This window comes from Corvus kubaryi, unplaced genomic scaffold, assembly GCF_017639235.1.
Source record: "Corvus kubaryi isolate FWS band 111438036 unplaced genomic scaffold, C.kubaryi_AGA036_p1.0 68, whole genome shotgun sequence".
In the NCBI taxonomy this organism is placed as follows: Eukaryota; Metazoa; Chordata; class Aves; order Passeriformes; family Corvidae; genus Corvus; species Corvus kubaryi.
Genome location: NW_024582056.1, coordinates 21,879,708 through 21,906,624, shown reverse-complemented (window position 1 = coordinate 21,906,624; position 26,917 = coordinate 21,879,708). Strand labels below are relative to the sequence as shown.

Genomic DNA, 26,917 nt, shown 5'->3' with positions numbered 1-26,917 from the left:
GCACTTAGGAATCAAATTCCAAACTCCTGAAACTTTCATGTTCCAGACCCTATGAAACTTAGTTCAAGCTTCATGTGGACACACTTCGTATTATGTCTTACAGATCATTCCAAGAAGAGGCACCTAAAGTTGAGAAATTTTCAGGATTATTAGGAGGCATGGTGGTTACTAAATATTTTAGAGTGTCTTAACATTCTGAAGAGCAGCATCTTCAAGGTATTTCTTTATAACTTAAGGCAACTATGAAAGTGAAGTTGGAGCTTTCAGGTGGGGTTTTTCTAGGGCTTTTCTAGGGTTTTTCATATTAACCTGTAGGAACTTATAACCAAAGAAGTAAAAATATGTATGCACCAATACAGTAAGATACTAGTAATGCCATTATTTCTGACAGGTACTTTTCAAAATGTATGGCCCACATTTGCAAGAACACCTCTGCCACTGATCTTTGCTGATCTTAACGTTTTACAGTCTGTACATTTTCAGTGTTTGTAGTGGGTGACACTGTTAAGATGCAAATTACTATGAAAACTCAGTTAATAGGATTTACATAAATAAAACCAGCCATCTTTCACCTAATTTATTTATTTTCCATTTTTTTCCAATTCCAAACAAAAGCTAAATACAAGTTTTAAACAGGTAAGCACTAGTTTTATCCAAAGGGAGTAGGCTTATGCAGTTTTACTCCAGTAAAGTACTCAACCCTTAAGCAGAGCCTTCTTTGTCACCAAAACTATACAGTAGTCTTCCTTTTATCATTGCACAACCTTAAAATGTTCTGTCAGAACCAACTTTTGACACTCCAAACACTATTTTACATTGGTTTATAATGTCTATTCCAAAAGAAAAAAAAAAAAAAAAAACCTCGTCAGGTTTTCCATAAGAAATGTTTTAGAAACCAGTATTTCCTGCACAGTTCACCTGCAAGTTTACAAGTCTCAACTCTCAAGAAAAAATAATCCTCTACCAACATTGTTTCTGCAGCTATTATTTTACCTTTTTTTGAGCTGCTTTAGCAACTTCAGACTCCAGGTCTATCTCATCTGTATAAATGCATTCAACTCAAAAGAATACCTTCATACCGTTATACAGCAACTTGGGGAAAGAGATCCAAAACAAAAGTGCCAGTAAACTTAGACACAGCCCAGCAAAATAAAAGAGGCAAAAAATGCCTATACATTAAATGAGATGCTTTTTTTTTAAAGAAAGATTTCTTTCCCACATTTACTTCCTATTGTAATAGCCACTTCTTCGTTCATTAGAATGAATGATAGTGCTCTTCGATACAATCATTAACAGCAAAGCTGTAAGGCTTTTATACCCGTTACATTCACTTCTCACCCTCAAAATACTGATGGTTAACATTAGAGATGTTAGGGGGCATGACCAGCACAAATGGGAACACCACCACAAATGATCACCTTGTGCTTTCAGAAACATTTGTTTCAATGTACAGTCCCTTCATTTCACATTTTAGTAAGATGCTGATGCAGTGCAGAAGTGTGCAGAGCATCCTCTCTTTCACAAGGTCCATGCAGAAAACATCTAAAAAAAAAAATTGCAAAGTTCTGAGATACAAATGATTAAAGAAATCCAGGATGATCAAGTTTCACAATGTATAGTGTTCTGAACATGAGTCCATTTTCTTCTGAATTCTGAAAGAATAAAGTGGTGAGGAGAAGTGAAAATCCACTGCTGCGTTCTGTGATCTTCCCCATTTTGCTGGCCAGTACCTTACTCTGGCATGTAAGGACGGAGGTGATCCTCTATGGTGCCAACCGTCCAGTGAGTGAGCTGCTCCTGTGGCAGGTACAGGCAGATGCTGCATAACTTGAAGATTGTAGCTTTGTTTTTTGGAGTCTAGAGGCAAAGAAAACCCAAAGAAAAGATATTAATCCTAGAATTTAACTAAGGACTAATAGGCAGATCCCACAGATACTTAAAATTCACTATTTCATACATATAAACAGCCTGACGCTTACAATTAGTCTGCAAACTCTAATGCATAAAATGTTTTCACTATTTTGTTCATTCTTCACTTGAATTATTTTCTGTATTGTCACCCAAAGCAATGTTTTAATTTTTCCTAAACACTGTTAGGCCTATTTTAGAACTTACTTAATTTTTAATACAAGAACATTAATTCTATGTGAACATATATGTGGCCCGTAGTTATTTTTGCATGTATGAATCCTATTTATAGCGTAAAGTTCCCTTTGAAATTGCCAAAATGCAAACATGAATGCATGATCAATTCTTCTACTCGAGTACCTTGCAGCAAAATTACAAGTGTTCCCGAGAACAAAAAGCTTTTTATGATTAAAACACACTTGTTAAGACGAGGACAAAAGAAGCTTACCTGCAAGTGCTGTCTGTCAATGAAGAGAAACACCGACTGGCTAGGGTTGTTGACAACAATTCCAGTCTTGTCCTTTCGGCTCAGAACATGCAGAAACTGTTTTTCATAGTCGCCATGATGAAATTCAAACTTGGCCTACATGGTGTGAAGAAGGAGAATAAAATATTTATTAAGATAAATCTCACGTGTAACCCATTAATTTCTTTCAATCTGGGGCTTTGCAACCACTTTTGTTCTTTCCTTTTCTGATCTAATCTGAAAAGCAGAAAGTGGGGACCATGGCAGTGACACACAAGTGTCTTGGCACAATTCAAAGGATCTCCTAATTTCATTCTGCCAAGACTGACATTATCCATTGCAATGACATTAACAACCCAAAGGTACAACTTCACCTGCAGCATATATAAAACCCAATCTACCTTCTTGTGGCAGAAGATCCCTGTGCAACCATTTCTAGGCAAAATTATAATGCGAAGGTTCCATCCATCTCACTCTTCCATCTAATCAAATACAGCAATTTGGACTACTGACAGAACCTTAACAACACCATCACATTTAGACAGAGATTCAATTGTAAGAGGCACATCTAATCCACTTCTACAAATACAAACACACTATATGCATTTATACATATGTGTCATTTGCAGAGGCCCTTTGGAAACTTACATTTTGGAATACAACAGTGCATAAAGACAGGAAGCAGAATTTGGCATTAAAAACATTGACTGCTTTTTAAATAAAATCAGGACAGCATATTTTTCTAACATCCGCAGAACTCGCATACCTTATCAACTTACTGGTTAAAGAGAACACTCCCTCCAGGGATAAGTTAGTTATTGAAGTCAAAACCCAAACCCAAATACCTGAACAGGCCTAAAGGGTTCATCAGATCCCTTCCACCGAGAGAACAGGAGACAGACTATCTTCTCAATATCATTACGAGGCCATAGAATGAAGTCCATCTCCTGGGTACAGCCGATCACATCCTGTGAGCAGTAAAGTTCTGTACTTACATTCCCTCCAGTAGTCAAAGACACAGATAAGCAACTTATCTATACAGGCATGTACTTTAGAGGTGATACTTATATAACATTTGTTTGATTTTCCATTTGTGTTACTCATACCACAACTGAAGTCCTCCTTGCTTTCCACTGAATTTTAGTATCAGTACCCACTTAATATAAACTACAACTTAAGGAAAACATTAGCAAAGACTGTCTTCCAGTATTCATAAAGCAAAATCACTTAGTTGTACAGCAGGAGTTGTTGCAAGAATTATTAACACATGCCTTCTAAAGGACAAAGATGGCAAGAAGATACAATTCCCAAGGCATATATATCTCTGAATGAGACAAATGAAAGGTAAAGCTTAAGAACTACATATTTAAACAGTATCAGAACTGTTACTACATCATTGCTACCGTTCAAACTAGACCCCATAAACACCGGCCCACAGAGCCCTCGTGCAGCAAAAAAAAAGAGGCAGGATTAGCCTTCAGATTCCCATGGAAAGGCACAAGTGCTGAAAAATTGTAATTCAGCAAGCGTAAAAAGGAGCCTTACCCTGCGCATAGACTGGTAGCGGGGTGCATGGAGCTGTACTACATCCTTCTGCAGAAGCTCTAAGGAACTTTCCAAAGAATAGCTGGAATCCCGCACACCTTTCAGGATATTTTCTTCATAGTTATTGGTCATGACTGGTATCACTTCAGACACTTCAAAAAGCGCTGACTTTTTCTTCTAAAAAAAGCACAGATTACATTAAGATTACAATCCTTTCTAGGAAACTATAGGTAACAGTTTATTTCAGGATTTGTGATTTTCTGTATAAATGTTTAAAGTACACATCACACAGGCCTGGACTTCGACACAAACCATGCTAAATTTACGTGCAAAAGTTTATAATTAAACAGAATCAGACCAACAGCTTTTTATAAAAGTTGAACAGGTTTTTATAGTCTCCAAAAATGCAGCTTTAAGTATCAATCTTGCAAACACTAAAATTCTATCTAAACATTAAGAGAATTGCCCCTTCTTCAAGTAGGGTACATGATTTTGGGATGACCAAGAGCATTGCAAGCTTCTCTGCAAATATCAATAATAACACATTTTTTCCCTGCTTTTCAATTTTTTACAGTTGACCCTTTATGAAAAGTGAAATCTTTCAATGCTACATTCGGTTGACAGCAGGTGATTGAGATCCCATCTGAAGTTAGCTATAATCTCCTCAAAGGAGGACTATTTTAATTTGCTAAATAACTTTTACACCCACTACAAATATTTCAGCATCTCTCAAGCAAGGTCAAAACATTATGAGGACATAAAATCACTGACGTTCTATGTCTGTTTCTCACAGCTTTTTTACAGCTCATTAGAAGTCTTGACCTACTTAAGAGACAAAGTATATTTTACCAAACACTGCTCCACTTCCCTTCCTCCCCCATCAAAACAGAGGTAACAGGCAACTATTTGCTGACCAAGCTAGCTTGAGCTAACCTCCTACTTTAAGCAAACTGCTATGGGATGGACATCTTCAGTTCACTGTGATATAAGCAAATATAACAGGATTTAAAACAGGCATTTGCAATGAATTTCTACAAAGCAAACAAAAAGTAGTATCAATGTCCAACTGTAAAAGACTTAAAGCTGTGTCATCTAAGAAAATCTAACTGTTGCCACTGCTTAAACATCTACTTCTGTGTTACTATGACACAGTACCCAGAAATTATACCCCAATATATCCATCTGTGCTTGCACTGGAACTGACAAACAAAAGCAAACTGAACTCAAGAATTTTAAAGAAGCTTTTCAAGGAAAAGTCTTCATTAAAAACACCTACTTATTACAGCAAACACAAAAACTATACATTTGAGGGGATTAAACGGTTTCAGTGCTCATCTACATGCATTTTGTGCATTATGTACTCTGTTGCCCTTTTCTTCTATCTTCACTTCCTCTTCGTTTGTTCAGCACATTCACTTCCCATAAATACCTACTTTTCTTAACGTTCTGTGGATAAACACTCTCCCACAATTGCGGGTCTATAGCTGGCTTTAGAAAGACCCAGCTCCCCCTCCCAGATGTGCAGCATCCCGCAGCAGAGGAAGCAGCCAAGCAAATGAAGAGTTCCTTTTTGCCCTCCCCACTTCCTTTCAAAATGATAGCAGCAGTTCCACATGTGCCTGCGCACTTGGGCCATTTCCACATCACATTTTGTGACTTCTCCCTTCAACTGCCAGGTCTTCCCTTCTGCTTTCACCAGATAAGCACACTCGGCAATCGCCTCAGATTCCCTTCACAGCTCAACTGTTCACAGTACTTGTGCAGGTCAGACCCCAATTAGGTTTAACAAGTTACAGTGTTAACTTTGAAAAATATCTACCCAATACAGAAGCTACCAAGTAACCATTTAACGAGGCACTGGAACCCTCTGCGTTACAAAACTACAAAATACAAAGAGCCAAAATGACAAACATGAAGTAAATATTAGAGCAACTAGCAGTTTAAAAAATAAAATGGAAATCTATTAAGGATAAAACATTTGATGCAATCAGGCAGCAAGACTTTTCACAGAACACTTAACGTGCAACAAACGCAGACACACACTTTAAACCCAAGTTACCTTGTCTTTGAACACAAAGGCAATGTACATCTTGAAGTCAAACTGGTCAGCTAAAGATTCTTTTTTCTTTCTAAGCTGAGCACGAAGTCTGTTCAGAGCTTGTTTCTTCCGGGAGTTTGGGTCCCCCATTTTGTAATACAGGTGGTACTAAAGCCTTTGGAAACTGTCGCTAAACTATGGGCACCTTTTCGTAAGACTTAAGTACAACAGAAACAAGTCGTTTGATTCCTGCTAATACGACTGAATAGATCAAACGCTAATGTAACCCAAAACTGCACCTCAGGCAATATTTTACGAGAATGTCGTATTGGAGGGGTCAAGAAACAAAGAAAGTAGTTGTCCAGCCATGGCTGGACAAGAGGTTTTACAATAAATCAAGAAAAAAACCCCAAAGAATTTTGAAGAGAAAAATTTGAACAGTTTAGCGGCAGGAATAAGTGGGTAAGAATGAAGGAAAAAAAAAAAAAAGGAAAACAAACCCCAAACAAATCTTATCACAATTTATGTGTACAATAAAAAGCAACTGGCACAAGCCCAATCCATGAGGGGGTACTTTTGCTCTGCTTACAAAAAAAAAACCCGAAGCTGAAACTACAAACTGCGTTTTACCCCAGCCAGATTCATGACTCTACTGATTATTATTCTCAGCCTTCCACTATTGCTATGTTGCCTGTCTTTTTCTTTAGAATTATTACACTTGGTGGAGAGCAGAGAAAAGGGTGCAAAGGAGGAGTGCACAACCCGGGAAGTATGACATTTCTCTGCCGCCAACAATAACAAAATCAACTACAGACAACACAGCGCTGGTTTGCAGGGGAGCAAAGAGAAAAGACAGCGGAGTCATTTCTAACTTCATCCTGCTCATCATTGCCCTGAGGCTACTGCTGCCGAAGAGGAGAGGGATCATGATGGCCATTGACAAGGGGCGGACAGGGGTTCAAAGGACAGTATTATCTCACCGAGAGACTAAAACCTGAATCAGTGCCCCAAACCCGGGCTCCCTACCAGTGGGAGAGCCCTACATCGCCCGACACCTCATACACTCCCTGGGCTGCTGATCCCCCGGGGATCCTTCTCTCCCTATCTGCCGCTGCGAGCACGGTCAGCCGAGGCTGTGCATGGCCGGCGCTCTTGACTTTCCCTTCGGTTTCTCTCAGCACGCAGGGCGGCCGCGCCCGGGGCAGCGGGACACCCACAGCAGCACCGCCTCTCTCCCCTCTCACTTCATTGCCACAAGTCGGAAAACATGGACTGTGGTTTGCTCCTGCTTTTCGGTGACAGAATTTTCTGCGAGGTTTTTTTTTTTTTTTAATTGCAATCTAGGTTGCAATTTTAAACCTCTAAAACACCCTCCCCCGAAAAAAAGCAAATCCCCAATTATCAGGTTATTTTCTTCCTCTCTCCAGACATTTTTTCCCCTCCCCAGGTGTTTGATTAGTCGGGGTTAAAAAGTTTTTAGGTTAGCAAATTCGTCGGACCAGGTTAAGAAGAGGAGGGGGGAAAAGTATTTCTCCCCCTTCTCTCTCTGGAGAGAAAGGAACAAATAACAAAGGAAAACAAAAACAAAAAAAAAAAAAAGGGACCCCTCCCAAAGCTTCCCCCCCAGTTAAGCAAGAGACTGAGAGGCTCCGACGAGAGCCCAGGACCGTGGCCCGCTCGCTACCCGCAGCCGGCGGGCGCAGGAGGAGCAGTGGAGGAGGCGGCGGCGGTGCTGGCAGCACGGAGAGGAGCCATGTCAAGATAAAGCCACGAAGCCGCGGAGCCCCCCCATCCCTGCCGCAGGGGACACGGTGACCGGGCCGCCCGCTCTGCCGCTGCTCGGCCCCGACCTGGTCCCCATAGTCTAGCTCAGCGCCCCGGGGCCGGGGAGTGGGGAAATGGTGGCGGACAGAGAAGGAGGAGGAAGAAGCGACGGCAGCGGAAGGAGGAGGAGGAGGACGCTGTCCCTGCGCTAGCGGCTCCTACGGAGGAGGGCGGCGGGCATAGAGAGATCCCGGAGCGGCGTCCAAGGAGGACCGGGACGAATGATGAAAGGGCTGAGGAGAGCCGCTTTTCGCCCAGATGGTCCCGGGACGTCCTCGAGGGCGACGGCAGGAGCGGGCAGTAGAGAGCGGGAGTGCCTGTGCGTCGGCACAGAGCGAGCGCCGAGACGAGCTGCGCAGCCACCACCAACCCCTCAAAATGGCAGCGCCTGAGTCACACAGGCGCCGCCCTGCCCGCATCGCCGGCGCGTACCAAGCACTCGTGCCTCCGGGGGGTGGCGCTCTGTTGTGGTACGGGCATTAGAGCTCAGCCTCGGTAACCACCGTGGGCACGCCTTGTCCGGAACGGCAGGAAGGACAGTGCAACACCGGCTTGGAGCGTCTCCGAGCCCTCCCCGCGCCAGGAATCCACACTGCCCTGCTCTTTCTTCCCCTCCACCCCCCGGTCACGCCTCGTGTAACCACCTGCCCGCCCCGCACGGTGCCCGCGGGACGAGGACCCGGATGGGGCTGCTCAACGCGGTTCGGGGGGGGGGGGAGTGGGGTGAGGCAAAGGGGGAAGGAGGGAACATCTTCCCCCCCGCCCGAGGCGGTATCCGCCCGGGACAGATCTCCTCTCTCCCACCCGACGAACGCCTGATCCCCACATTCCGTCCCATTACGGGAATACTTAAACTTGTTTCAGCCTTAAGCGTGGTGATGTTACCGGTAAACAAGTCTTGTAGTGGGATATTTTGTGTAATTGGTCCGTCGGGGTTTGTATTTAGCCCGTCCCACGTATGCGCAGTAAAACTGTAAATAAGACAACAATTAAAGTCCAACATGTATTCAAAGCTGACATGGCGAGGGGCTTGTCTGCTGCACTGATCTCCCCACAGCAGCCCGGGTGACAGTCCGTGTTCCTCCGTGGCGGTCGCAGCGCTTCCCGCGGAGGCTGGCTAAGCTTTATAAATAAGTAATTGCTGTTCCAGAGACACAGACCTAATCCTTGGAGAGAAGTAAGCGGTTTTATTTCTGTACTACAAGGACAGGTTTATGCCCTCCTTCCCTCCCCCGTCTCTGGAAGGAGGGAGGAATGGCATGGAAGCAATGGGAGCGAAGCGAGGAGGCAGCCCGCTGTTGAGCGTTCTCCCAGTGGGAAGGCCCAGGGCGAGCAGGAGGAATTGCCATCTCAGCACCGGGCCCGGGCTTTGCTGGCCCGCCCCTGTGCCTGGCCTCGGGCGTGCCCGGGAAACTTCGCCGTCCAACGTGCCCCGGACCGGGGTGCTCCCGAAGCGCCCAGCAGTGCCGGTTCGCACTGGGGAGCCTCGGGGCGCTGACCTGCTGGTTTGTGCCACAGCAAGGCGCAGCCTGCCAGGGTGGGTGAACGCATCTCTCCCAGCTTTCCTTGGAAGCTGGTGCCTGTGACTCACCGGAACGGCAGCGATATTACAGAGATTACAGGCAGAAGACAAGTGCGGGCACCGTCTCTCTCGCTTGATCGTGATTAAAAGCCCATGTAGCACGGCAATGGCACTCTCCAGTAACTCCACATTTCAGTCTTTGTTCCCTCAGTCTCTTACTTGTCCCTGCTGATCCCCCTTGTTCTCTCCCGACCCTCAGATTAGTTATTTCCCTTTAGCACGCATTTCCTCTACATGCTTTCCCTCGGACACCGCTCTCCTGCCTGTCTTGTTGGTAGGAGCTGTGTCGCAGCTCTTGGACCTCATTATTTTCCCCCAGTGTTAGTCGGACCCTCTGCGAACACTCCTCATGCCTACCCTGACACAGGCATTGCCCAGAACATTCCTTTGTTGTTTGAACAAGAACAGAGCAGAAACAGATAATTTTACCTACTTAGAGATTGCTGTTCAGTCCTAATGGGCAATGCCGATTGAAAATAACCCTTTATTTGGTGGTAAAAAGCAAGGCAGCTAAATAGGAGGATTACTTTACCCTCCACTTCTGTGGCTATTTCAGAATGCCAGAGTTTTTTAACTATAACATCAGTCTGTCCTTCAGGGGAGCCGCGTTTAGATAGCCGCTCTTCCAGCCAGTTTTGTCCAGTTTTGTTTTCCAGGCTGCCCTGTGCGACATTTTGTGCTGCAGTCTTGTGCCCGCTGCTATTTTAAGCCATGACTCACACTTGGCCTGTGACCCTCTTTGTGCCGGCATGGCAGCACCGCTTGGCGCGGGGATTGCCCCGGCACAGAGGGGCCGCGGAGGGACCTGGCGCCTTGCCCACCTGCCGAGGAGAAAGGAGGGCGTTTTCTTCCAGCCCAGTGACTCCAGCTGCCCTTTGGAGGGTAGGGATGCAGTCACAAGGGATCGGGCAGCTGCCCAGCCCCAGGTTGAGGAATGCATCCAAAAATTTTGTCAAACGTTGTGCTGGCGTAAGAGCAGTTTTTCTTCTGGAGGGCTTTATAGTAGAGCTATGAGGAGAAGAATATATATACTTAGATGAAATATACATATACGTATATATGTGTGCGTATGTGTGTGTAAAGGAAAAGGAAGATCAAGTACAAAGTATTACATGTTAAGCAGTCCCCACCTGTCTTCTGCAAACTCAGGCTGTTCAAATCCTTTCAGAAAGGGATGGGGAGCTGGAATCATTCCAGGTTCCTTCTGTAAAGACTGCTGCTCCTCCTTATAGAGACAACTTCCTTTCTTTACCAAGCTCAGAGAAGAATTTTTTTCCTTTTGGCTCATTGTCTAGTAAATGACAACATTTACACAATGAGTACATTAACCAACCCAAGTATGTTTATTATACATTTACGTGCAGAAATATTTGCACTATTAAATTAATGAGTAATGGCTGAGTCTTGTCCTACTTTTATATAGCTGTGCTTCTTTTCCTCCATCGTGCACAATGATGAAGCTCAGAGGGTAGAAAAATATCATCATCTTAGTTAAAACGTATGTTAAAAAGAAATTTCTCTTACTGAATGGAGAGTTAAGACTTAGCGAAATAAATATTTATATGCTATTGATCCAGAATTCTCTTGACTAGATAATTGCATATTATTGTTATGCTTCATAGTGGTTATGCAATGTTGCATCATTTATAAGAGAAACTTGTGGCCCTGGAAGCTGGGTGTGTATTTTGCAATTATAACACTCAATCCAGTGACAGACTGCCTGTCTTCAAATATAATTTAAAGTAATATAAGGCTTATCACTGAGAAGAGAGGAATGTGCATGTTATACAAAACAAAGCTGACAAGTAGGTTGTGGCATTATATGCAGCAAAAGTTCTCTTTTTTTAGGCTTAAATCCCATTAACACAGCAAAAATAGTGTTTCTTGTGCACGTTTAATCCAGGCTGAGCAAAACAGTCAGCAGTGTGGGTCAGCTTCTGCTTGGTTAGCACAGCACAGACTAATCAGCTGGTGTCCTTGAGGTTTTCCCCCAGAGTGAGGAAGATGGTGTTCGACACCATGTAACTGCAGTCCTGTACCCTTGGAGGAGTCAGGTGCACACAGACCCCTCTAGGGACTGGGGTCTCAGCATCAGGGCTGCCTTCCTGCAGAAATACAAAATCCAGCAGCATGGGCAATGGCCCGTGTGAAGGTAGGAAAGACCTGGTCACAAAAATATATTCCTTGGGAGAGAAAGTGAGTCATGGTGTTTTGAGAAGCACTGAAAGTTTAGAATATCTGGTTGCTGGCTTTTCTTCTCTGAAAAACTGGTGTTTTCCAGTCACTGTGATATCATATCCTCATTGTTTTCAGTGAAATCAAGCACTCGTTTGCATAATAACTTGTGCTTTTTCTGTAAATTAAAAATTATTGATAACTTTATAGATACACCTTGTTGTTTCGGGTTTCTTTTTCCTAAAATTTCTGTAATTTCAGGGTCTAATTCTTGTTTTCAGAATTACACGTTTACTCATAAGCATTGTACTCTAATGCCTCTGCCCTTAATTTCCAGCTTAATAATTAGTTACTTTAAAATTAATAATTTCATGTTAATAATTAGTTTTAATAGATTGTTGCAAATTGTTATGTATGTTATAGACATATTTAGGAAGAGATGAGATGGATTCTGTTATCTTTCTTCTGTACGTTCCACACATATTGTACTGTATGTTAGAAGTAGAATCAGCCCTGAAGCTACTTGCTTTAAAAACAGAACTATGATTAATTCAGTGACAAATATTTATGCATCAGACATAAATAAATTAGTATTCTTTGTAAATTCAAACAAGACAAATTATGTGGTAATTGAAACTCTTTCATATACTTCAGAACATACTGATTCACTGTTCTCTGCCTTTAGAGAAAACATTAGTTTCTAAGGCATAACAGGAGTGCTTGTGTGTAAAAAAATGTCAGTGTTTAACGTGTACAACATTCCTTATATCGTGTTCTGGACCCAGTTAGAATCACAAAACCTTAGAATGACTTGGGTTGTCTACCACTGCCCACCTCTTGTCGTGATGGACAGCAGTGGACAGAAGAAAATTACCCCTGCCCAAACCAGCACACCACTGCACAGCTGTTGCTACAGTATTAAGCTTCATTTGGCACTTCCTTATGTCCCACCTTCTAGTTTCAGGGGGCTGTGGTCATAAAATGGGACATAGGTTCTTGGGCATGTGATGTGTTGGTCCTAAATAATGTAGGGTTTGTGTTTGATCAGCAGATGCTTGCAAGAATAAGGGTAAAATTCAAATAAACTTGTTTTATTTGTCCAGTCTGTAAATAATATTCTAAATACTTGCAGTCAACAGTAGCTTTAGCTTATTGTTAATTTGTAGCCTTTATAGAGCATGTTTAATTTTTAAATCTTAAAGCATTTGTATAAATGATGTTTTTTTTAAAGTGTCTTAAGGAATGTTTTAGTGACTCGCACAGTACTTAACTAGGGGAAAAAAAATAACCAGGTGAGATGTAGATTTTTCTTTAACTTTTCACCTCTGAGGCACTCAGGATTCACGGGACAATCTTTTGTTCTAATACATGAAAATTGTGTGCACTCTGGAGAGATTTAATTATTAAGTGGCCATCATCGAAACCCAGCTGGCTTTATGAATTATACCTGGATTGTGCCGTTTATATAATCCACGAGTTTCATTAGCATGCAGCCTTCCATGCTGATTAATCCGGAGAGAAGAAGACAAACCACGAATTTCTTGTCGGCACTACACGAAGCAAGACGGACAAACAAGAGGCAGAGGGAGGGGAAGCGTGATGCCACGCTGCCACCTACTGTCACCCGGCGGACTGCGGGGAGCCCTTTCATCCCTGAAATAAATACTGGACAGAGGAGCCAAGAGAACATCAGCGAGGGACCCTGAGAGCCACAGGTCCTGTTCAGTAGTTCAGGGATTCCAAAGGCGGCCTCGGGGCTTCTTTCCCCGGACCCTTTGCAGAGATGCGGCCAGGGCAGAACTCAGATGAGACATTCCCGAGTGTCAGAGGCTCAACACCACACTGCCTCCCCCGGCCCTCTCCCCTGCATTGGTGTTCCTCTGCATCCCAAACACTTCCTGTCGTTGCTTACAGTAAATATTAACAACTAGGAGCTCATTTATAATATTTATGTGAGAATACAGTACACAAAATTTTAAAAAATTACAACGTGGTTTACCTGTACTTAATGTGGCAGGTAGGAATAAAGAGTCCTTAAGTACCCCAGAGGTAGATCATTATCTGCAGAGTACAAAAAGGGCCTTGACAGAAGGCACAGTGTGACTGTCAAGTACAAATACCTCTTTGCCAGCACTTGATTCAGACAGCCAAGGCCAGACTCTCCCTGTGCAATGCTTAGGAAGTTTCCACACACTGGCATGTAAGCAGTACTGGACCCCCAAGCTGCTGGAGGGCCACCTATTCCCATGTTCCCAGGCACATGAAGTCCTCCAAGGAGATTTTATTTTTCAGTTGTCATTTGCTGTAAAAACGGATAACATTTATCAACAGCAGTGGAGTACAAAAGCTCCAAAAAGTACACATTCTCTGCTGGCATGAATAATCTAACAAATTGGCTGAGCTCAATGGGAAATCTAGGCGTGTTTGCTTAGACTGACTTGAAGTGCAAATAGTCATAAGTGTTCATGACAGAGGGTTTTATTTTTTATGAAATAAACAAGCTGAAATGCATTATATTGAACTCAATCTGAAGAAAAATGTATTCCGCTAGCATTTTGTTGAAAGATTTTTGCATGTAAAAATGCCCTAATCCCTATTTAAATTAAAACTGTGGTCACAAAAAGGGGAATTTTTACAGTAAAGTAACCTGAACTCTTTTTCTTTTTTTTTTTCTTTTTTTTTTTTTTGGCGAGATTTTTATATTACACTGATTTCCAACAATTAAGGCTATGAATAAGCTTCTAATAATAAATTCTCACTGTTCTTTCTGAGACAGTGATGGGGTTCTTTACAAACGTTTCAAACTGAAGAAACTGAACTCTGGGACACGGTGGTTCATAAGAGAACATGTTCTTCAGCTGGATAAATTGAAGGAGTGGCAGCTTTGTAATAAACCTCCAGATTGTATGCCTCCAGCAAGGAACAAATTAAAAGGAAAAACAACAGGACTGTCACATCAGAACCATCTCCCATTACCTCAGACCTTTCCAATTACCAACATCTCCAAAAGCAGTTATTCCGCTTCTGAACTGTAAATCCACCTGAAAACGTTTTTTGCATTAAACCTGAATTTTGAAAAGGTAATGACGGAGAAAGTTTCACTTGAAAACACAGTATTTGCAAGATGTACAATTTATGTATTGCAGCCATGAAATGCACACAGTGCCTCTTATGTATGATTTATGATATAAATCAATGCATGCCTCTAATTTAAATGTTTTACATAGTTTTTACTGGATTTTTAAATGTAAAATTTTAAACATAAAATGTAAAAATAGGAGTGTTTTTATATTGTGCTTACATATGCATTACCTGTATTCAGGTTTTTCTGAAAGGACATTCAATGCTGGTAAGATTTGTGTTTGTGTATAACCAGTTAAGCATGTCTGCTGGCGTTTTGAAACCTGGAAATTTCAAATTTTCTTCCAAAATCAACAAGAATTAAACTAACCTAAGAGCATGAACTCTTTTTTTTAGTACTGTAACAGAACAATGTTCATTTAGGTGACATTTCTGCATGTGTTATTTTCATTTTCTGTATAGAAGACAAAGCTTACTGAGGTGACAGCTTACTCCTGACACTGTATTATTCAAGATAACAGGAAGGGACCTGACTGAAAAACTGCAGAAGGACATCATGTAATTGAGTGATGGGCAAATACAGCAGTGAAATTCAATGTAGGTAAACATCAAATAATATGCATTAAAAAAAATCCTGATTTCATACATTGAATGGCAAACTTTGAACTGACCATCACTCAAGAAAAAGATCTCAGCGTTATGGCAGATTTTTCCACAGGAATGTCAGTCCAGTGTTCAGCAGTGGCAAATCAAATGCCATACAGTTCACAAAAGAGCAGGAAGATGGAACAGCTTTTGTGTCAGGGATGGCAAAGAAGGCCTGGGAGAGAGAACTGGAGTGCAGTCTGTGTAACAGCGACCTAGATGAGGGTAGGTTGTTTGTTGTGCCTTCCAGTATAAGAACTGGGGACATCAAATGACAATATCAGAATCAGGTTCAAAGAAAAAGAAAAAAGGATGGTGTTCTTCAGACCAATGGTTATTTGAGGTCTAGAAGTACTTGCCAAAGGATATTGTGGACAATGAAAATTTAAATGGATCAATGGGAGACTGAACAAGTTTATGCAAGATAGATTAGCTTTATTTCCCTATCCTTGTTTAAGGATTTCCTAATGCATCAGATTAGCTTTATTTCCCTATCCTTGTTTAAGGATTTCCTAATGCATCCTTTTTTATGTTCTGCCTTTCTTGCTTTCATCGGACCATGACATTCTACTTAAAACATTCTCATAAGCGCCGTAGAGTTTATTTCCAAACAGGAGACTGACAGAATGGCAGGCTAAATAAATACTTCTCGCTGCAATTATCCTAATTTCTAATAGCTCCATCATATTGCCTGGGAAAAATGTTGATAGCTGTTCTATGAAACCTTGATTGCAAGGAACGTGTCCTTAACGCGACAAAATGTTTATTCACAAGCCAGCAGAAGATAGTATTAGTATAAATAAAAGATAAATGTGCAAATATTTGCAAGAACGTAATTGTCAAGTGGCTTCTAGCAAATTTAACAGCACTCCTTAGGCATAATTAGTAAGAGCCGTAGTCTATATCATGTGTAAAATTTCTGTTCTGTAGCAGTTAATGCAGCTTAACATTGTTAATTTTCTTCCCCCGTTTTGCAGGTTGTACCGTGCTTAGATAGGACTGATGAGAATAAGCGGAGACTTGATTAAATCTGATTTGGTACAACTCCTTTATAAGGACAACAAAACCCAAACCCAGGCACAACCCGACCCCAAGTGACAGCACGCAGCAGCGCGCGCCCCCTCAGCGCCGGCCCCGGCGCGCGGGGCGGGAGGAGCGCGGCCCGCGATTGGCTCGGAGAGCGGCCCCCGGGTCACGTGACCGCCATCGCGCTCCTTACAGCCGCGCGCCGGGCGCCAGAGGGTGGGCGGCTGTGGGAGCGCGCGCCGCGGGGCCCGTGCGGGAGCGGTGAGCGGGGCCGGCGGGAAGGAGCCGGGCTCGGGAGAGGGGTGGCAAGGACGAGACGGGGCTGCTCTCCGTCTCGGTTGAGTCGGCGGCGGGGTGGGGCCGCAAGCTTCCATGGCCGCGTTTGGGTGTTGGCGGGCTCCTGCCTCGCTATTCCCTATTGGCCGCGGCGGCGCGCGGCGAGGGAGGGGCCCTGCGAGCTCGCCTGGCGGGAGCGGGAAGCGGGGGATGGTGTGGGTGAGTGCCCGGCTCCCCCCAGCCATTTTGGGTGTGCGCCGGGGACACCCCCGCCTTCCTGCGGGGAGGCCGCTCCGCGGGGCGCTGCCTTCCCGGCGCGCCCGCCGCTCGTGTCTCGGGTGCAGCCTCCGGAGGGGCTCGGGAGGAGCCTGCTGATCACGCCGCGCATGGCTGTCTGCTTAAGGCTGCCATGAGAGCTGATAATCCGAAATTGTAACGTTCTCTAGCTAGTGTCTCCCGAACTTATGTAGCAGACGGATGCTGTATTAATTGTATTGTTTTTCTGTTGCAGTTCATCTTGTGAATTCCAAAATGAAACAGAAAGTGACCGCAGAAAAGTCCTCAGGACCTTTGCAGGTATAGGCTTTAAAGCCTTGAAGCTAGTACCTCTGTCTGACACAAGCTTCTCTGTCCACTGAAGGAACATAAAGGGATCTGTTGCAGTGTGCTTCCACCTGGCTTATGTCCATTTGGCTTGGGTAACCTCCTGGCAGACAGTGTGGCTTGGGAACATGCTGTCCTGTTTTGGCATATGTGCTTATGACTACTTTTTTTCCTATTGCTCCGCAAGTCCTTTTTACTTTGACACTGAGCTTACTGTCTCTCCGTTTAATTTTTCAGGGTTGATTTGGTTTGTTTGTCCTGACTACGTGCCTTTGCTTACTGAATCTGTCTGGCTTATGCTAAGGGGCTGTAGAATAGGTTTTGTACTCTGTTCTTTGTAGGTGGGACCTTTGAAGAGTTATATCTGTCTTGTGTTGAATGTGTTTTAACTGAAGTGTTCAAGCAGGCAGTTCACTTTCTAAAGTCACCTTCATGAATCATAGTTGCCGTGGAATTGGTGGAAATGCATAAACAATTTAGGTTTATTTTAAGAGTTAACTGATTAGGTACAAACCTTAGCTTTTCTTGGTAAATCTTTTAATGTAGGCTCTATACAGAATGGTACAAAACTGTATATGATAAAGGCTAGTAGTCCTTCTACGATGAGGCATAGTGACTGTAATGAAAACTTCAGGTATTAATGAGAATTGCGGATTTATACGTCTGATTTATGGCAGTCTTGTCCCGTAGTGTCTCTAGGGTATAGATTCCTCAGTGTGGCTTTTTGCACTTTCAGTGGGTTAACTTGAGTATTGGCCAATAATTTTTTGGCAGAGTGTACTTCACTCTAATCCTAAGTAGCAGCAAGCGGTGTCTGACTCGTGGTGTGATTCTTGTTCCCACAGCAGTTAATGTTTGTCCTTTAGTGGACCAGTAGGACAATTGGTGGCAGAAACTACCGTGGGAAAGGCGAACTCTTGTCCTATGAAGTACGGTGTGAATTGGTAACTTTCTCACGCTGGTGTGGCATTGTATCCTGGCTGTTCTTGCTTGGTTGTCTGCCATTGTTTGCTATTCCGTGGTGGCAATGTAACCAACCCAATCAGAAAGCTTTGATGCAGGAAAGTATTTATGCATGATAGGAAGGGTGGTAAACATACTGGTTAGACGAAACAATAGCCTGTCTGGATCGAAGCAAGGAGGCTTTTGATCCATGTTAATGGATAATCAAATAACACATCTATTTAAATGAGCACTAGTCGGTGTGTTCACAGGTTATGGAAACAGCTACGGCCTCAAGTGGTGTGCCTTTACCACCTAACCTTGCAACTGCAGTCGCTTTTGTCCCTGTCCTCAACAGTCTGATACTGCTGCCCTCAAACTCAAGTTTGAGAGTTCCAACTATAGTCATTGCATGGTAACTGCCCTTGAGATCTAGTCAGAGTATTTCTGCCATAACACCTGCTCAGGTTCCTTTATGAAGGGTAAATGCCTCGTAAGAGGCAGGGATTGATCATAGTTTCATGTGATTATGATCTGTCTCTGCTACAAATAATTAGATCCCCTTCCTTACAAAGGCCTTAATAGGCTACAGTGTCAATCTTTTTGTCTTGAAAAGATGAATTGTGTGTTACCTTAATGGAAGCATGATGGATTCCTAATTTTCAGTTTATGTAAAGAGTTGCAGCTGTCTGAACTGTATTTGTCTTTTCAGAAGTATCTCACAGATACCACATGCAGTGCTGCACCGAGACAGACTCTTAAAATGATTCAGCTTTCAGCAGCAGGTAGCCTGGTTGGCAGACGTAATGAGGTATGAACTAAATCTGTAGATTCGGAATTATTTCTACTCATAGTGAAATACTTTTGAGCTTTTTACTGAAAACTAATATATTTGAAAAAATACAATGTGCAGACTAGTGTGACACAACTTAAGCTTACTATTGTTCTAGTAATAAACAATAATAAAACCTAGCAGTTTCTGAGTTCTTTGGGAAAATTTGAGACATTTCTTTGTCTAAACTAGAACTATAATGTGAAGAAAGCAGGACTTAATGAGACTTACTTGCAGTCATGAGTGTGCAGGCTGAGAAGTTTGTATTTGTGTGAAGGCTGAGATGTTGCTCAAAACTTAAACCTGCTGATGTTTTATGCAGAAGAAATCTTCAGTCAGAAGGAAACTCTGGAATAACAAGTTTGCCTCAAAGGCTTGTAAAGCTGAGGTGTCTGTGGACAAGGAGCAAGAAAATGAGAATGATGTCATTCAAGCTGTAGATCTCATGATGAAAGGTATGTGGTAATTCCTGAAATGTTTTCTTGCACTTTAAATGCTATGCTACTGTTGGAGTACAACTTGAAACATCTTTCCTTTGTCATTTAGATAAAGGCTTTGTGGTTTTTTTGTAATGCCTAGCAGGAGTTGGTGATTCTTATCCTCTATATTAAATAAAGTATACATGTCTAGTATTTAAGAATGAGTTCATGATAACCAGAAGCTGAGAACCATTGTGTGCAGCAGTGTTAAGGAGTCTTGTAGTTGGTTATTTTGGCTGGGCTATACGTTTTCCAGTGACTAAGTTGGAATGAAAGCCTGTTCTGGCACAGTGTGTTGTGTGCTCAGTTTCTCAGAACCACTGTGCCCAGTGTGGACAGTGACTTGGAAGTAACACTTCTGTCTTCCACAAATCACACATGAAGAGCAACATTTGCAGATGTGTCCGTCTTGCAGAACCTGCTACCATGCTTGAGGCAGCTTCTTGAAGGCACTCTGTACAGCCACTAATGCAGTGTAGGATCTGTTTCCTGTTGGCTTGTGTCACTAGTTGTAGTGCCACAACTAATCTTTGAAAACACTGTATGGAGTGAGTTCTTAATATTACAACTCATAGAATACTTGTATACAAGTAAGATATCTTAAGGTGCTCTCAAGAAGTCAGTCTTACCACAGACTTACTGTAGCCTCCTACTTCAGGAAGTCCTTCATCTCAGTATTGGAAAGAAGTGGCTGAAGAAAGGAGGAAGGCTCTGTATGAAGTGCTTCAAGAAAATGAAAAGGTAGCTACTCAAAGATACCTAAGTGCTTCATCACTGGCTATTGTCTTCCTCTTCTAACATTTTGTTATTTGAACCCAGTTGCACAAAGAAATCGAACAGAAGGATGGTGAAATTGCGCGCCTAAAAGAAGAAAATGAAGAGCTCATGTCCCTTGCTGAGCATGTGCATTATATGACCAGTGTGATTGAGGTACTTAAAGCAATTTTCAGTTAATGTTGTAGAACAAAAAAGTGAGAAACCAGCCAGGGTATCTATAATGAATCACAACTTCTGGTTTTTGTGCTCACATGACTCTTCATTTTAAGTTGCTCTCTGACCTGTTTCCTGCAGGATTGCTCTAATTCTAGAGTCATAAAGCTCCTTCTAGGGGATGAGTTTTTCCCATCTTAGAACCTACAGGAGTAATGAGAGTACAAAAATCGATGTTTTCTGAAGGGGGGATTAAACCTACTCTCTCAACAGAACAGGATTTGCATGTTGTAGATTGTGATAAGGGAAGGAAGGGTTGATTTTTCACTCTTTTGGGATGACATAAATTCATGTGCTTATTAATAGATTGGTACTGGTTGTGTCCTTTGAGAAACTAAACTTGAAACAGACTCACAAAGTAGAGTGGTGAGAGGGAGCGCTATGTTCTTTAAAGTCAAAGTTTTCTTGTCAAGGCAGTACCAGTTTCATGGCCCAAAAAGGGCTATACACCAAGTATCTAGGGTTCATAAGCTTTTAAATTTCCGAACAGCTCCCTCTGAGAATTCCTTGGGGCAAGTAGTTGTGTCACTAGTTCCATGGCTCCTCAGCCTCTGAAGCTGTCATAAATATATAGAGAGCCATGGAACCTGGATGTTCTAGCTTTCAGGTTGTTTTTGCAAGGATATGAAGCTTGGTGGCAAATACTTGGATTCTGTGATGACTAGACTGGAAGGTGGAAACAAAATATTATTGCAAGCAACTTGCTGAAGTTTAATTCTTGATTAATCAAGTTAATCTTCAGTTAGTGCAGTAATTTAGATCAGCCTTGAAAGACTACCATTTTGCTACACTTGACTTTTTTTGGTATTCAGGGAACACTGCTTGTTAGTGATAAAGCCATGGGCAGAAATTATATTACTTGAGGACTTGAACTAATGTAGTTGGAAACTTTTCTACAGTTTCTCAACAGTTAAGATCACTTATTAGTTGTAAGCTGCTCAGTTCTGAGGCTTAAATGAGCCTTTAGGGATACATCAAACAACCAGAAGCTTCAAAACCAGCCTCTTTATGGTCCTGTTTATCTTCCTTAAATCAGGTTAGGTGAGGAACTTCTGTCTTGATCAAGTGCTAGAAACTGCTGGGTCTTAAAGTTCATCTAGACTTAATAAAGCTTCATTACCTCTAATTAAAAATTATGGAGTAAATTGATTGTACAGTAATTTTTCTAAAATTAAACCTATATGGTACTGTAGTAATACTTAACTTGGGAAGCAGTTTGCCATATTTTAGGTTGCCTGAGATAAAACCTGTCCTACTGAAGAACCTAGGAAAAACTTTACAGTCAACAAAGCATATGTGGTCTGCAAGTTGGAGGTAGTAATTTGAGTTGAACTTGTGTCCTAAGATTTTTGTAACTGAGGAATGTTTTGATTATATCAACCTCCTAAGGAAGGTAATTAGTTTGCTTCATTTAATATCCAGAGTCTTATTTCACTGGTTATTAAGTAGAAAAAATATTAAATTCACTGTCTTGTTTCTTTGTAGAGGCTAACTGGGCAAGCACCTGACAATCTTGAGACACTGGAGAGTCTGGCTCTAGAGGAATCCAGACAGGAAAATGAGGAACATAACTGTGGAGAGGAGGCAGACAGCCCTTCTGAAGAAGGGCCATCACAAGTATTGTCTGGCTTAAGGGAGAATAGATCAGATCCTTCTTCAAAGGAAGCAAACCATTTGCAACTGGAATGACAACCTTTAAATAGGCTTATGTATGTGGCTTTTAATTGCAGACTTCCTCTTGAAAGGATATACTAAACCTCAGGTATAGAAACTCTTGTGGGAACATTACAGATGTTGGCATTTTTAACTGGAATTATGTAGCAGTGGGAGTATCTGAATACTGCATGGAAAATTTACTGCAGGCTGCATGTAGTTGCTTGTATGAAACACAAATACTGTGTATTTCAAGTGTTGTGTAAATATCTTTCTTACCAGTTGGTCTGACATGATGCATGAAAATTGATAAATAAATCTTTGCATTACCAAAACAGCCTCTTAATTGACAGGGGAATGGCTAATCCTAGGTTTAAATCAATTGTGACTACTGTAGATGGAAGCTTTTAGTTTTTTGGGGGGGAATGCCTAGGCAGTTTTTAACTCTTTAGATTTCCAGAATTCTGGAGAACAAAGTTACATTTTTGGTGGATAGAAGAGGGGGGGAAAAACTTGTGTGCTGTTGGTGAGGTTTCAGAAAGTCCAGAATGGGTAATAAGAGTCAAAATCTAAAGTTCAGTTAGATTTATGATTTTCAGGTCTTGTAAAATAATTTCCTCGGCCTTTTAAGGAAACCTTTTGCAAGTTGTATAATGAGAGCTTAAGTAGGAAGTATTAGACCATTTCTTTTAGTAATACTTCCACTGGCTTATGAAGAGAAGGTGGTGTGTTCTTGGGCCCAGTAGCAGCTGTGCTGAAAACTAGGTGGAGACAAAGCAGCCTGTACTTCAGAGCTATTCTGAAAGGAGACTGAAAGGGTGTTTTCGAGGTACTGCGCTGGCATTTAACAAGAGATGTGACACCCTTTTACCGAGGTACTTGTGTTCTGAAGGGTTTACAGGGATAGAAAGTGGTTCTTTAAAACCTTGAGCACCTTGTCTGACATCTGCATGGGGTGAGGATGGGACAGGAGAGTAAGTTGGATACAGGTTTTCCAGTACTGAGTGGGGCAGTTGTTCTGTTACAAGGCCTTCTATCTAAGGAGAGGCTTTAACAATGGTGGCTGTTGCCGTATCTTATAAACTGAAAAACTTGAGCTTAAAGTTGAGTGGCTTTGAGGAGGCAGAAATGATCAGAAGGATCCTGGTTCATGGATCTATCTGGCCTTGCCAAAGATGGTTGCTTCAGGGTGTGTGTGAATGACTCTGGAGGGATCAGATTGGCACCTTTATATTCCTTCTGTCTTACTCCCTGTGGCTGTTGATAAGTTAACAGATGTTTAACAACTGATTTTAGTTGTGGCATCCAGGAAATGTCAGAACCATTGTAGGAGGTAATACTCCTGGCTGCCATTTTACCTCAAACATGCTTACTAGAAAAAGAGGCATCACATTTTCTTGTGAACTTTGTAAACACAAGATTGTATCTTCCAGTGTGTGCTCCAGAGGGTGCTTAGATGCATTCCTTTCCATCACAGTACTGAAAAAGTGATAAAGGCGTGTCCTTTATCTTGCACTGATGCTGTCTTGAAGGAAAAACAAAACTGGGTGGTGGGCAAATGCTTTGTACAGCAACCTTGGTTTTCTGTTAAGGAGAAATGGGTAATGCTTGTCAAGTGACTTAGACCTCTCCTATCTCAGATTCTAAGCAGCTTTCTTAACAAAGTAGTTCAACATTAGTAAAAAGGAAACATAAATTTCATTTTGATACAATTGTTTTTTGCAGTTCAATTTAGTTTAGTTATTCATTGTTAACTGTAATTTTTTTTAGAGGTGGCTTTATTTTTAAACATCAGACGTATTGCATTTGCAGAGGCTGTAGGAGGGAAGAAAGGACTGTGGCATAAGTAGCAGGCCAAAATGAGACCACAAGTACAACTTTTCTACTGTTATCACCTCCTGCTCTGTGAACTGCTGTAGTACAAGTGCTGTTGTTGGAACACAGAACTGCAAGAAAGAGACAAATGCAGAATTTGCGTGCAGTATCTGCATCTGTTTTTCTTATCTTTAGGTTGATCAAGAAGAATGCTTATTAGGTTTAAATCTTACGCTTTTTTTGGATTGATTTTATTTAAATAAAAGATGTGACAGTCCCTTGATATGCTGGATCCTTCTGTTGAAATGGACTGTGTACAAGTAAATCATGGAAGTTCTGCAAGTAGGCTGATGGATGTATTGCAGCATTTGGCCCACCTGTAATAGAATAAATTTTTATATCAAAAAGGCATGTCCGACTCAGTAATACATACTAATGTTTTAAACCAAAACTATGGTTTTATTAACTGCCATTTGTTAGCAGAGGGGATAGTTTGCTGTATAAACTGAAAAAATCTTCACTGCAGGAGAAGGCCAGGTGTGAGAGCTAAACTGTGCCATAGTAATAAAACCTATATACATGCTTTGTCACAGATGTATTGAACCTTGACTGAACACTGACTATGCCTACTGTGTCAGACATCAATGTATGAAAATGTTCTTGGCAGTTTTATGATGCTGCAATAATTGCTGTCTAAAAATGTTCTAAAAGGTTTGAGTTTGTTTATTCTGAAAATTCCTGAGTGCTTTTTTGAGCATGCATGCAGTAGCACTGTGCTACATAGTAAGTCTAGGAACTTTGTATTTATGTGCTAAAGGCTTGTCAAACGTGTAGAAATTATAGAGAGATTTGTTTGTGATTAGTTTTCTTATAACCATCTGACATTTTAAGTATATAGGGAAGCTCACTTATCACTGGAACATGTAGCAGCTGAAAATCAACATCACTACAAGCTTTATATCCAGCTAAAGTAGAGAGGACATTCTGTCTAGCACAATAAAATCATCAGTTCTGGAACCTAACTCTAGAATGTGATTCTTTCCAAGAAATCATAAATGCATTTGTGCTACCAGCACACTGACTCCTTCTCAGTGCAGACACAATCCTGTCTTTCATTGAAGCATATTCAGGCTGTGTAGAAGTGGGATGCATCTACTGTGTCCTAGCACTTCTCCCATCATATGTGCATGTCTGAACAGGGCTGAATTTCAGCCATGCAAGAGTAAAGTGTGGGGAGGGGGGTCATTTGCAGGTGTCAGATGCTGTGAGAATGAGCAGCTGTGCCAGGGGCAAGCAAACCATGGGGCAGGTGGATTGTTTATGTGAGGAAGAACTCACAACTGGTTTAAACTAAATATTGTTACTTTTGCTAAACACCTATTGTACTTAAGACAATGTGTGGAGAAATTAATTAGACCATAATATGTTGGGGAAGATGAAACAGGAAAGCCTTATAAATATGATTGCCTGACAAAAGATTTTGGGAATATGAAAACTACAGGTGACATCGAAATGAAAGCCATTTTTGAAATACCAAGTCTTAGTTACTGAACAACTGGAAAACAATGGTATGGCCGACTGAAGGTAATCCCCTCTTGATGGAACAATACCCTCTGCTTGCAGGCAGGTCCAAGGGTCAGAGCAGACCCTACTAGCTCAGCAGAAGGGGTCCGAAGAGTAGTTTTTAGAAGTTAAGATGTAACACTCTATGGTAATATAAGAACTCTTATAGGCTGTATGTAAATGCTATAGGATTTGTATCTTGTATTAGATTGGTTAGTGACAATTAGAATGTTCAGTACAGAAGATGATTTATTGTATTGTAACCAGGACTTCAGACACTCTTACTACACTCTCTCTCACTTCTTCACTCTCATTCCCCTCGCGCTCTCTCTCTCTCTCTCTTACTCGCTTACTCTCTTGCTCTCCTGGGCCTGCTCAGAGCTGCAGCTGGCAGCTCTACGCAGTGCCCCTGTACCCATGCCCTTTGCAATAAACCGCATGTTCCAAGATCTGACTTCAGAGATCTCTCGTCTCTGTCCGTCCCGACCGTCCGAACCACCAGAGCTCCCGCAATAATAGCTACTTGGTTGGGCAGCTGAAACTCACTTGGTGCATGACAGTGGATTGGTTATGTGAGGGCCTGCAGCATTGTCCTGTGTTGCAGCTTATGGTGTGGCCTCTGCATAAGGAATGAAGTTAGTTATAGGTGGGGTTGGGTTTTTTGTTTTTTTTTTTTAAGAAAGTGTGATGCATATTCATTTACTTTTCCTGAAGGGCCATCTCAGGTTGTTTTCAGAACTGGATCTGAGAATTTAATAAAGAGATGTGCAAAAATTGCCAAGGCTGTGCTTTTCCAGCACTCCAGTGTTCCGTATTGCATTGTCATCAATGCTTTTTTCAGCAGAAAATGTTTATTGTGTTATTCGCTTCTCTTTCCATTCTTGTAATAACACAAAGCAGTTCAGCAACTGATAATGGTGTTCTGAGGAGCATTAATTTGCTGCTGTTTGTCGATCTGCTGGCAACAGCGTGTAATGAAATGTGATTGGGACGTGTTCCAAGTCAAACCCTGGGGTCTGAGGGGATACTGGTATCCTACCCTTAGGAGTACTGCAGCCATTTGAAGCTGGGTGCTGTGGATCCTTTCCTCAGGATAATCCCACTGCCAAGCAGGGAGCCACAGTCTGGCGGTTGTATTGGCTCCTTAATTAAAGTCCACATTAATCTGTATATCACAGGCTGCAGGATAGGGTGAAGCTATAGAGGATAACTTTCCTGAAGGTTTAATGGATACAAGAGGCCTTGCCAGTAGCAGTGTCAAACTGGGCATCCTAACCTGCTGCTATAGCTACAGTAGTCTAGGGGTGCTACAGGCTTCTATTTATGGGGCCAAATGCTGAGACAGTTACAGCATGGCAGGGGTAGTAAAAGCCACCACAGTGTAAGGCCAGAGTACCTTTACCACAAGATAAACCCCTTTCCCAAGTGCACTTCTAGCAAGTTCCTCATCTCTTCCATCTGCACTGCTGCTGAG

The 26,917-nt window shown here is 42.1% G+C and overlaps 2 protein-coding genes and 1 long non-coding RNA gene across 3 annotated transcripts; 2 read left to right on the top strand and 1 right to left on the bottom strand.

Moving 5' to 3' along the window:
- Positions 1–562: 562 nt before the first annotated feature.
- Positions 563–8,166, bottom strand: CUNH6orf62 (chromosome unknown C6orf62 homolog). The gene is made up of 5 exons (XM_042048847.1): positions 5,979–8,166; positions 3,920–4,096; positions 3,220–3,342; positions 2,357–2,491; positions 563–1,857 (listed from the first exon to the last, which is right to left on the bottom strand). Exons 1-5 carry the CDS (start codon positions 6,105–6,107, stop codon positions 1,732–1,734), a joined length of 690 nt encoding a protein of 229 aa, XP_041904781.1. The 5' UTR covers positions 6,108–8,166; the 3' UTR covers positions 563–1,731.
- Positions 8,167–10,114: 1,948 nt separating this feature from the next.
- LOC121674462 lies at positions 10,115–16,392 on the top strand. The gene is made up of 3 exons (XR_006019625.1): positions 10,115–14,618; positions 15,082–15,216; positions 16,242–16,392. It is a non-coding gene; the product is annotated as an uncharacterized LOC121674462 (long non-coding RNA).
- A 149-nt stretch (positions 16,393–16,541) lies between these two features.
- GMNN (geminin DNA replication inhibitor) lies at positions 16,542–24,897 on the top strand (the record flags this gene model as incomplete). Its single annotated transcript, XM_042048656.1, has 7 exons — positions 16,542–16,785; positions 17,078–17,142; positions 18,824–18,922; positions 19,266–19,398; positions 20,081–20,163; positions 20,242–20,352; positions 21,898–24,897. Coding segments are annotated over 7 exons (939 nt in total), but the record flags the coding sequence as incomplete, so codon positions are not given.
- Positions 24,898–26,917: the final 2,020 nt, after the last annotated feature.

Coding starts and splice junctions, on each gene's coding strand:
- CUNH6orf62 (XM_042048847.1), bottom strand. CDS start 6,107: ATGGGGGACCCAAACTCCCGGAAGAAACAAGCTCTGAACAGACTTCGT. Junction 3,343..3,919: donor GCTACCAGTCTATGCGCAGG/GTAAGGCTCCTT, acceptor TACTGCTCACAG/GATGTGATCGGCTGTACCCA. Junction 1,858..2,356: donor TTGACAGACAGCACTTGCAG/GTAAGCTTCTTT, acceptor CTTTGCCTCTAG/ACTCCAAAAAACAAAGCTAC.